This window comes from Serinus canaria, chromosome Z, assembly GCF_022539315.1.
Source record: "Serinus canaria isolate serCan28SL12 chromosome Z, serCan2020, whole genome shotgun sequence".
NCBI classification, from domain to species: Eukaryota; Metazoa; Chordata; class Aves; order Passeriformes; family Fringillidae; genus Serinus; species Serinus canaria.
The window spans coordinates 23,850,645-23,862,481 of NC_066343.1; the positions used below are offsets into that span (position 1 = coordinate 23,850,645).

An 11,837-nucleotide genomic window follows, 5' to 3' on the forward strand; every position below is an offset into this window, starting at 1 on the left:
TGGTTAAGATACCTGGTGATTCTCACCTGTGAAAATGGTGGGTCTTAAGACAAATTGCTCTAGTGCTTTCTGAGCAAAACACCCCTGGGAAAGAGGGCAGATTAAACAAAGCTGCATTACTTCAAAGAATTTTTGATCTGCAGGCTACCATCAGAGAAAACCCAGAAGGAGGAAAACTCCCATTTATCATCAGCATGCCACTGAAGTCTTGCTGCATTTTCAGCAGTGATGTCTGGATTCTAAACATTCAGCATCTTTCAAAGCAGAGTACTGAAATGAGTTACAGTCCTGTCAATTTGTTCACTGGGATGCATTATGCATACACAGATTATGAGAATTCCTTTCTGTTTTCTCTTGAATCCTGCCTGCTCTTGAATCTAGTTAATAAATCAAAGACAGGACTTCCATAAGGAACCTGGCACTTTGTGAAACAGCCAGAGTGCAGAAGCAAAAGTACTGTATCATGATCCTCTAGAGATTGTGCCTAATGAAGACACAATGGAACAAATCTAGAGCATGATAGAAAAGTTATGCAATTGTCATAATGGAAAAATTAAAATGCCCAATGCTGTGAGTTCAGTTTATAGCATATTTGGCAATCTAACTAACAAACAGCCTTATATATCAGGCTTGGTAGTAGATTGCTGTCATTTTCTTATCTAGTGATAATTCTTATGGAGGAATTTAGAAACAATTTTTTCATGTGTGTATTGTACAAAGCAGTGCATTTTCATCCCCAAACAGAACAATGATAAGGTGATGGAAACAGATTGTTATCCATAAAAATATTTCCAAATTTACAGCTGACTAGGGTTCCTATATTTTAGAGTGTTAACCACAAAATCAACTTTAAGACAAAACTACTTGTTCTTTCCCCTTTCCACATCACTCAACAGAATAAATACTGGGTCAGCTGTCCTCATGCTTTTTGTTCATTCTAGACCAAAGGAGAAAAACAAGGAACTTTGGTAACTATGAAAACTTTTGCATTAAGATCTGGTAAAATCACACTGCTGGTGGGATTCTGATCCTTGACCGAAGATTTCAGTTGCAGGATCTTCACCTTTCAAGGTGGAAGTTCTTCTGTGTCCCTCTCCAGACTGTTACATCCCCTACACAGCAAGATCTGCACTACTATTTTCTTCTGTTTACGCCCTGGAGTTTCCAGGGGATTGATGAGTCAACAACGCACAACACAGCATTGACAGCATTAGCCAGGATACTGCTTTACTTAAGTATAAAAATACAATGACATTGGGAATACCATAACAGGTATCTGAGCCTAAACCCAAAGAAAACCGGCAAAGAAACTGCAGCAATACCTTGGTTTTCCCTTGTACATGGAGCCAAAAAATCTCAAATTCAAAGGTTTCAAGTTTTGTGGACTAGACTTTCATTTTTAATGTCATCTCCCATGTCTGAAAGTAAATAGCATTTTAACAGTAATGCTGTGAGCAAAGAGAATCACCTCATGCTGCCAGTGATACTGGTTAAGACTGTACAACAGAGTCCTGACCCTTCTTGCCTCCAAGACTTTGTCTGGCCCTAGCACAACAGTGTCACAGGTAACCAAATGATGTGTATTGTATTCCAGATCTGTCCTACACCAATCTGCCCAAAATTCTTAATTTTAGATCCAAGGGCCGGAAGAAGAACAGGGTGTCTTGCCTGGGTTCTTGAGGCAAGGAGTGAGTGCTAGAGTCCCTTTAAGAGTTTGGGAACACCCATGCAGAGCCTCTGTCTTTTTTGTTCTCAGGGATAAAGCTGAGGCAGCACAAAGCAGGAGAAACTCCCGTTTGATTTTTTGAGGTTTTTTTTTTGTTTTTTTCTCCACCCCCTGTACTGTTGGAGCATTTGGCATCATCTTTTTGGCCACATTTGCCATGGGCAACCCCTGCTCCTGGGGTGGGGGAGGACATTTTTAATCGGTTTGGGGTTTTTTTTTCCCCTTTTTCCAGGGAAAAGGAAACAGCGCTGCTCCATACGGTCACCCCAACTCACCAGCAGTGCCTGGTCCACGCACAGAGCACACGGTCCGAGCTGGCCCTGACAGCTGGCAGCTGCTTTTGCTGAGGAGAAGGTGAAGTCACTCCACAAGTTATAGCCTCTGGCCAGCTCCAGCCACCACTGTCAGCAGCACTGCCGCCATGGGGAAAGACCCTGTCAGGTGGCATGGAGCAAACAGATCGGCAGCATTTGCTGGTTTTGGACTCCAGGGGTCTTTTGGTTCTTGTTCCCTGTTGTCGTTTGGGGGAAGAGGGAATTTTGTAATCGTGGAAGTTCAGTTGCCGTGTTGTTTGTTCTTCCTTTGTTCTTTCTCCTCACTACATGCTCAGGAGAAATAGCCTCTCCTACCATTCCTGGGCCATGTGGTTTTTTGTGGGGGCCGCTGTCTTGGGGAGGGGCTTCCCTCCATCTTGTGTTTTTGTTCCCGGGCAGGCAGAGGCACTCAATGCCCTTGTGTCTGGTGGTTATTACTGGTACTTCTCCCTGCTGCTGTTCCCTTTTCTGCTAAAGTGTTGTTCTTTCATTTATAGCTTCTCACATTCATTTGTCTTTATTGGTGAAAATGGGCGTGGCTAAACCTAAAAGGTGGGGGTAACTTATTTTGAAGCGTTCACCCCATAAATTGTCTTAAACCAAGACAAAGGGCTATTCTGTAGATGTGCAGCTGTGACTGCAGTTGTGCTTAGTCCCTGAAATCCTTGCTCCTTGCCTTGAACAGGTCATTGTTTACCTTAGTGACTGAGAATGGTTTTTTCGGTTTTGTTTGTTTTGTACTTTTCCCAGAAAGAATCTTTATCTGTGTGAATATAAGGGTATTCATTTAGAGTCAGAAGTACTCTTCAGTTACTGTTCCAAATTCTTTTCCTAAATATCTCAGCAGCAAGAGATATCTTCATCAAGAAGACAATCAACCATCACACAAGGGAAACATCAAATGTAAGTGCCTTGTTGTTTCAATTGGAACTGTACTGTACCAGAATAGTCAAAGGATGCAAACCAGTCAGAGACTTCAATGGGTGCAAAAGGTGCACAGGGAGCAATACTTAATGATAAAATTAAAATGACTTAGAGGTGTTTGCAAGACTCTTCTGAAACAGAAAAATTTGGATTGTTTGTGTCTTATGTCCATAATGGCTATCTCAGCTCTCAGCCACTGCAAAACTTTAACAAGAACTTCCTATGCTAGTTTCTACACAGCAAGTCTGAAATTCAGACCATATGTTAGAGTGTCAGAATCCCTCAAACATTATTTATATATAATTCCAGAAACAGATAGGAAAATGAGACATATCAGCACAGATTCCTCTTGATTTTAATGCAACTCTATGGAAAACCCAAGTGTGCTCTTTTCCCAGACTGAACCTTTTTCAGTGAACTGGTTTTCAGTGAATATTTAATAATTTCTAATGCACACAGTACATAGAATAGCTGCACAAAAATTAACTCTGCAGCTCCACTTCATTGCATTTCCTGAGGAATACATAGCAGTTTACTTCAAATAACAATTTTTTATCTTTAACTTTCTTGGATCCTAGTATGTCCATGTAAATTCTAGCTCTGAAATGGTGTTGTGTGGCATAATAATACTTCAGATCACTGCCATCAAACATGGCCACGCTATATTTGATGGTAGTGATCTATGTGGTAGATGCTGTAGTCGCTACACCTTCAGAGTTTTGAATCTTTATGAGCCACACTCATGACTGTCTTGGGAAAGATATTTCTTTTCCCTCAAGGAAGTCTGAGGGTTTTTTACTTCTGGCTCATTGCTGAACATGAACTGAGCTGTGCTAAGTGAGTTGCATAAATCAGCACACAGCACAGGGCCAGGATAATTTGGAAGCAAGTTAAACAAAGGGTAGGTGGGAACAGTAGAAAGGCCCTGACTCCATCTCTGTGCTGAAAGGACATGACTATTGTCCTTTCTGCTGCCTCTCTCTGTGCTCCTTGGGGGTCCTTCAGGAAAATTTTGCATGTTTGTCTTGCATAAATGGAGCAAACCAGAAAGAGGGTAAAGCAACTTTTTTGATGTCCAACACCAGAATCAATGCCACCAAACTGCACCGTCTTGGCAAAGACAGTATAACCAGGAATAAGTAGATAGTTTGGCACATGTATGATAGACCTGAACACCTGTAATTATTCTGAACAAAAAGACTATCTTCTTTACTGCATCCTGTGGCAGCGTGAACCTAAAGTTTTGCCACTTTTCACACAGGAGCAGGCTGGTGAAAACATATCCTATGTTTATAAAAGTAGGATGTTAGTAAATGGCCAGCTATTGCACAGTTCTCCTATTGAAGACAAGCACTAGTACACTGCAGCTTGCTTGCATACATACTCACTAGGAATCCTGTGTTTAAACTGCATTCCTGACCTGTCACCTCAGATACATTTTCCTCCTTTAGCACCAGAGCCAGAGCTGGCTTACACACAATGCTAAAACCCATTCTACTCATAATGCCTTGTGCATCTGAAGGGAAGTCTGTAATGGCACTTCTCAGTACGTACACCTGTGTGTATTTTGTGTGGTGCATGTACTGTCTTGTCATTCAACAGCTGAGAAACCTGAAGTATAAGAAAGGTAGTCCTCTTAGCAAGTACAAGTAACATCTGCCTTGAAACAAATATACAATAATCTGTTGGGAATTGTTCACCCATATTGATAGAACACAGAAGTTTCCCACAGAAAGGAAAAGTAAAATGTTTCCTGGGAGCAAGATCCCAAGAAGAAATTATTGAGACTTGCAGTTATATATGGATTTAAGGTGTAACCATGATAACTGTAAAAAAGGCAAGAAATTCACCTTTCTGAAGAAGCAAACCATTCTCATCATATAATGTGCACAGCCAGCCTTTATCAAAATCAAAGGGTAAAAAGAGGGCCTGGTTACCCCAAGAGGTATGAGTTAAATCATGTTCTCTGCAAATTTCTTATACGTGTTGGGATAAATTACTGCTCCTTTCCTGTGGTCTTGCAAGAGAATGACGATGATGATGATGATGATGATGATGATGATAATATTAAGAATATATTCTATGCACATAAAATTATGCATTGAAGATGGAGGTACTTACATAATCAGGCAGTATTTGCAGTTCATGGGCTATCAATTCCATAACATGTTTGAAGGAAGTATCATAGTTCTGTTGTAATAACTTTTAACTGACATGGAATGAAGATTAAATATTGTACTGATGAATTGTGTGAACTTACTTAGGTTGCACCACTGAAACAACCATTTTTTTTTTAATGTGATGTAAAGTACATCAGACTTTGAAAGACAAAGATGTTTTGTCATTCTCTTTTAAGAACAAAATTATTCTTGCTCAAAATGCTGTTTATTAGGCAATGTAATGGTGTCCATTTGGATACACAAAAATTTAAAAGTCAGCTCTATTGCAACAACATATTCATTCAAATACTGGTTTAGGGAATGTTGCTACCTTAGTGCAGCATATTAGTTAAAAATCAATCAATAAGCAAATTTAGCTTTAAGTTGTTTAAGCTGTTGTATAATTCTAGCAGGATTTTCTTTTTCTCCCATTCTGCTAATTTTTTCTGGCACTTGCTTTAGGACTCTGCTATAGCAGATTATAGGATTCTCTGCCTGGCATGCCTTCACAAAGATAAAGCTATGCTTTTAGGTCCAGTGTGGGCCATTCCTTTGCCAAAAATATCCAATTAAAATATCATTGACAGATCTCAATATGTGGTTATTTATCGGTACTTACACAGAATTGTTTCCTCACATTCCTGGCGCATGTGTGTATACAGTGTCTGCACTGAGGTGGTTCCAGCCCTTAGGAAGGGCCTTAGTTCCAGCCCTTAGGCACTTAGGAAGTATGTATCTATCACTGTGCTGAAGAAAGTGAGGAATGCCAAAGGCCGTATGGTTGGGCTGCTCAAAAACATATGGCCCAACCACCTTTGTTAGGGAGAAAGCAAATTGGGAGTGGAGGAGTTACAGAAGGTTTTGAACCTTCGTTGCTTTCAGTCTAGTCTCCAGGAAATGTCTCTAGGAAACTCCATGACAATGGAACAGTTGAACCAGTGGGAGACAGACATGGTTGAAGAAATCTTATAGCCTTTAGCCTGGAGGAACAGTCTTGTTGACTGTAAGGTTTCCTTGTGACTTTAAAACCAATGAATTTGCATAGGCTAGCAATACTTTACATAATCCTGCTTTGTGGCCAATAGCAGTGCCTGCACTAGGTCTCCTCTTGAATAACCTTAAGCTACTATTGTAAGCTCTGGGAAAGCGTGAAATGCCAGACTGCAAGCATTCAGTTAATCTACATGAACACTGATCTCTGCATTGGTGAGGAAACAAGGTCATGAAAGGCAGGACTGTCTACTGTCTAGAAGCTAGAAGTACACAAATCTGTAAATAACAGTTCCGATTTTAGTAGGGATCATAACTAATCATGAAAGTACAGCTTGGCTAGAGATTAAATCAGGAGGATTAATCTGTTTTGTTTGCACATTTGCACAGGGGGTGCTGAAGTGGTGACTGTGATCAGGTCCTTAAACACAGGGTGTGGCTGAAATAAAAGCAATGGCCATGATGTTGGAGTTATATGGAGTATGCTGTACGGAGGTAAATTGAGAAGACAGAGATGTTTTTTTCTGGGAGATTTTGTTAGTTGAAGTGTCTGACACACAAATGTCCTCTGCCTTAGCCAGAATTACCAGGTGTGATGCAGACTATGCTAAATATGTAGACATGAAAGAAGATGTATGACAGTGTTACAGAGGTGAACAGATCAACATCAAAGGTCTTTTCAGTACAAAAATCTATTTTACCTGTGTGTCTAACCTCAGCAAATGAACAGCTCTGACCACACACTTTCAAACACTTGAAATAACTGTTGTAGCTGTGGGCTAACTGCTTTAAAAGGTCTTCAGCTTTCAGAAAAAAATGTGACAGGGAGCTGTAGGACAAAATAACAACTAGAATAAAGAGGAATATATAAAAGGATCTTTTTCTTTTACTGCTAAGCAGTAAAGTATTGAAATTAACAGAAATTTATCCTAAGGAAGAGACTGTCCAGAGCAGGTGAGGTAGTGACTGGATGTGAGACTTTCTGTGGCTCATACTGTAACAGAAGTTCCTAAATTATACACTTGCATTTAAGGAACAAGAGATACTCATACTCTGGAAACTTTATTAACAGTGTGATACAGTTTGAGATGTGGTCAGCTAAGTGTGGGCAATATTGAGGTCACAGGTGCTTGTCTGATTTTGCAAATTGGGCAGTAGCCTGAATAATCAAGAGGAGAGAGATTGTATATTCTCTGTCCATGTAGTGGCAATTCTCCATTGAAATGCTGTGTCCAGTTCTTACAGCCAGCTGTGGTAGGATGTCAGAAAATGGGCTACAGATCAGAGAAGAGCTTAAAGAAGAGACACGTCAGTGAAAAGTCTTGGGGAAGTAAATCTACTTATGCAGAAGAGACGATAACTAAGTCAGCAAGAGGTTAATGAGTGACTGCAGCAACTTAACAACTCCTCTGAGGAGTTCTTAAAGCCATGAAAGAGAAGTCAAAACAAGAGAAGTTTTATATTGATTCAGTGATTGTCGTGGTTTGAGAGGAAATGAAGTTTTTTGTGATGGTGTGGGCAAGCCAATTGGTGTTCAGATTTAATATTGGCACCTGGTTTGTCCACTGAGGGCATGGATACGCCTCTGAGAACACAGGGGGTTAAAAGCTGTAAACGCCCAGGGGAACTTCCTTACGAGTTCCGGCTTGGGACTGAGCAGACCTCCCTGCCCAGCCAGAGCTGGGCGGGCGGGGGAGGGGAGCCATGTGGCTGGAGAGAGGTAGGCCAGGCCTGGGCCCAAGGGTGGAGGAGAACATTGCAAGGGCTTCGGGCAGCCATCCTCTATTTCCCCCCACCTGGAGAGAGGGAGAGAGAGCCAGAGCTGGTGCCTGTGATAGTGGGCCGCCGTGAAGGAGAAGGGGGGGGTGCCCAGCAGGGCAGCCAGGCGTGGGAGTTGATGAAGTAAACCGACAGAGCCTGGGACTTTTAACCCTTCTGAGGAAGATGAGAACCTTGCAAATGCTGATTCCTCCTGAAGTTGATCAGACTGAGAGATGTTGAGAAGAATTCTAGGTGGGAGGAGATGATGGAGTGGCTTTGGGCTGGACTTTTCTTGTTCCCGCGACACAGAGACTGCATTCTAGGGAGAGGCGATGGCTCAGAGCCAGGAGAGTGCAGTGATGTGGAGGTGTGTGAACAGAGACGACGGGTGAGGAGGGTGGTGGTGGTGCCCTCCGCTTCGAAGAAGAGAGAAGAAGAAGATGATCTCTGTTCAAGAGACCCCTCGGCCCCAGGGGGTGAAATCTGGGGGGGACAAGTGTCCCAAAAGGAGAAGGACTGTGCTCTCTTTGGAACTGGACAAAGTATCCTTAAAGTGAAAAACCCTAGAAACAGCTCTGATCCATGTGCAGTGGTGAGAGCACTGGACATGGAAAGAAATGTGGTGCAAGAGGGACTCCTCTCTTCTCGAAGAACTGAGAATTGGTTATCTAAAGGGTGGTAATGGAGTTGGAAATTTGGTGGGGGGAGGAGGAAGAATTTGGAAGGTTTTCATCTTGTGTTCTATGTGTCTTGTGTGTTTCCCTTTGTAAGTTTAAGTTAATAAAGTTTTTTCCCTTTTAACCTTAAGTTGGAGCCTGCTTTGCTCTGTCTCTGATCACATCTCACAGTGGGTGCCAGGGAAGGAGGTGATCTCATGGGGGCACTGGCATTGTGCCAGGCTCAAACGATGACAGTGATAGATAATGCATGGGTTTGGCCTGGGAATGAGAAGTTATTGCAACATTATAAGCAGAGTTTAAGCACCAATACAGAAAATTCTAGCCTAATCCACTGCATTTTTTTTGCTACAGGTATTCTTACTGTCAGAAGCCAATTATGGAGATGAAAGAGGAAGCAAATATAGCTACAGTTTAAAAGTCTCTGAAGAGCAAGGGGCAATGCAAGGCAGAGCAGGGGTAGGAGACATTTAGACTTAATGAGAGGTATAGGCAGTGTCATTCCAGCTCCAGGGCTGCACCCAGACAGATCCTGACTCTGTTAGCAGCCTGACTCCCCATAGCACAGCTTGCAGAAAAAGCAGTGAAACCAGGAAGGCCAAGTGGTTTTTCCTTTTCCTCCAGTCTTTTAGTAACTCAGTCGATGGACATAAGCAAAATAACAGTCTTGGCATTTGTCTTTGCATGGTGCAAATCGTGGTTGCTGATATTAGTAGAACTTTCACTCATTCAAGTCTCCTTTCTGCATACATGTGTTAAGGGTATCTGATAACCAGTGTGAGACACAAGAGCTTTGTATAAGGTGAAATTAAAAGCATGCTTCTGAATGAGATAAGCTTGTGACTTCAGTTTTTGTCATTCCAGTGAGAGCATCAAAGTTCAACAATGCACTAGTTGGGATCAACAAGGAGTTTGTGGTGAGACAATGAGCTGTAGCAAACATCCTCATGTGAAAGTTTGAAGGCCAGGGCTGGTGGACCTTGCTTTGGCAAGGCCAAAGAATGAAAATGTATGAGCCTCTCACTGAATGGTCTCTTTTTAAATGGAAAGGAGATCCAGAAGAGGTAGTACTTAAATATACTATACAGTAAGTTAAAAGGGCATTACTGCACCATGAGCAAAGGTCTGTACCCAGTCTCTTCTTTCAAAAATGTGTCTACAGAAATGACCCTCCATTTTTTTTCAGTAATAATTTCTGCATCAACTATATTGGTTCTGCAGAATTTACTTAAATCTTATTCTGGCAGTTCTGGTAGGGAAAACTTGCCCTTTTCCTTCTGGCAGACTGGAAATCAAACACATTTCTCAAGAAAATGTACTGTAACAAAAGTTCCTTTTTGAAATGGCCTTAAGATTTTCTATCAGACATTGCAGGAAAAAAATTCTTTTAATTTAGTTTTTATCTACCTTTGCATTCTATTTTAGCTCTTAAAAATTTTTAATCCATTTTCTCTACTTTTAGCTTTCATTTTTTTCAAAACTAAGGTAATTTCTACTTCTCTATCATTTTGCACTTTGAAGAAACAAAATAAGAGAACCCAGGAACAGCAATTTTTTCAAAAGTCGCTTCTTATTCTTCTTTGGGAATAAGTAAAAAGAAGCAAGAACTTGAAAGAAAACAAAGTAAAAGGAAGCAAAAAGATGAAACTTTTTCGACTGTAAAAAAATTATTTAAAGCACTCATTTTGAAGCACAAAAAAGCTCCAATTTTTTACTTTTAAAGTTGAAATATATTTTAAAAAGACATAGTAAATGTTTTCATTCTTGCCTGATATAAAAACCAAATTGCAAAGAGTCTGGGACATTTTTGGAAAATAGTCTGGTGAAAAGTGTATCCCAGTCCTGCTCTCTGTCGGTGGCAACAGCAGCATTAATACCTCTGAAGGCCAGTAAATCTATTACAGTAAATCTGTAAATCTATTATATCCATGTCTTTCCATCCTGACATATATATGACCCTAGTTCCTTCAGTTGTTTTTCACAGATGTCTTTAACAGTCATCTACTTTTCTGGCTGGGGACCACCACTTATTTTTTTGTGGTGCTGCTGGTCCCATTGTGTCAACAGCGCTTGTTTTTGATTTCTGCCACAAGCACTGACAGGTACATTGAGTAAGAATGATTTCAGCATTCACTGAGAGCAACATTTGTGATGAGTGCAGATTTCTCTTAATCTTTCTTCATTCTTTTCTTCTCTCTCCCTCGGTTCCACTGTTGGAGAGGAAAAACTTGCTCTGACTGCCTACAAGGCCCAGAAGTCTCTGTTTAATCTCATGTGCAAGAGCAACTTCCAGGATATTTGCTCTCATTTGTGTCTCTTTGGCTGCATGATCTCATCTGCATAGTATAACCTGTGTTTGACAAAAACAGAGTTTAAAAATTTTTTGTTGATATTTTTGATAAAATGTAGACATGGTATTTTATTTGAAAAACAATTCCCTTTTTTCTGTGTCTGGTTAAATGAGAATAAATCTCTCTGATTAAAAGCCATTGGGATTAAAACCTTTACTTTCTTGGAAGAATTTCACCAGTACTCAGCATTTTCCCATGCTTGCTGAGATCAAACAAGAAGAAAGTTTTGTTTTGCACCTCCTGATAGTGTGCTGTAGGATATTTATACCATGGTTACCTCCAATAAGTCAATGGGAGTACTAATGTCACTCTAAGCAATCCAGCAATCCACATCACAAGGTGAAGTTGGGAAAGAAGTGGTGCTGTACCATTAGTGTCTCATGTCAGCACCTACAGGAGCAAAAACCCCTGTGTGGCCAGCCCTGGACCTTGGGCACCAGCAGCCCAAAGGCAGAGGATGGTCCCTGGTGGTTCCTGCAACAGCTGAGGCTCAGCTACTCCAAATGAAAAGCCCAGCTCTGCTGTCAGTTGACAGAAACAACTTTTGAGGGTGCCAAAAGTTTATGTGTTGTTGTGAAACCTCATGACTGAGAAGACTTTCCAGCATGAAAGGGGCTTTTGTCAGTAACCATGGATGTGTTTTTCACATTTATTTTTATTTATTTTTATCCTCCCCATGAAATGTCTTGCCTGAAGCTTTGTGTATCCCACTGCATCCATATCCATTGCGAGACAGAAAATAAATTATTTCCTCTTTTCTTAGAGAGGATGGGAAATTTTTTGAAGCGGGTCCAATTCTAATCTCCTTTCCACCCTTCTCCTTCATAAAAGGCACCAAAATATGTCAAGTAATAAGCAATCTGTGTATGTGCGGAGCTGAAGGACAGAACCTGCCACCATCCCACAGCTTTCTAACATGTAGCAAATAAAACCAG

The 11,837-nt window shown here is 41.0% G+C and overlaps 1 protein-coding gene across 1 annotated transcript in view; it reads right to left on the reverse strand.

Moving 5' to 3' along the window:
- LOC115485380 (serine/threonine-protein kinase PAK 3-like) overlaps nt 1-11,628 on the reverse strand; it is a 13,497-nt gene extending 1,869 nt beyond the window's left edge. The window contains exon 1 of the mRNA XM_050987355.1: nt 11,593-11,628. Within this exon, the coding sequence (XP_050843312.1) occupies nt 11,593-11,628 (36 nt within the window). The remainder of the gene's footprint in view (nt 1-11,592) is intronic.
- Nucleotides 11,629-11,837: the final 209 nt, after the last annotated feature.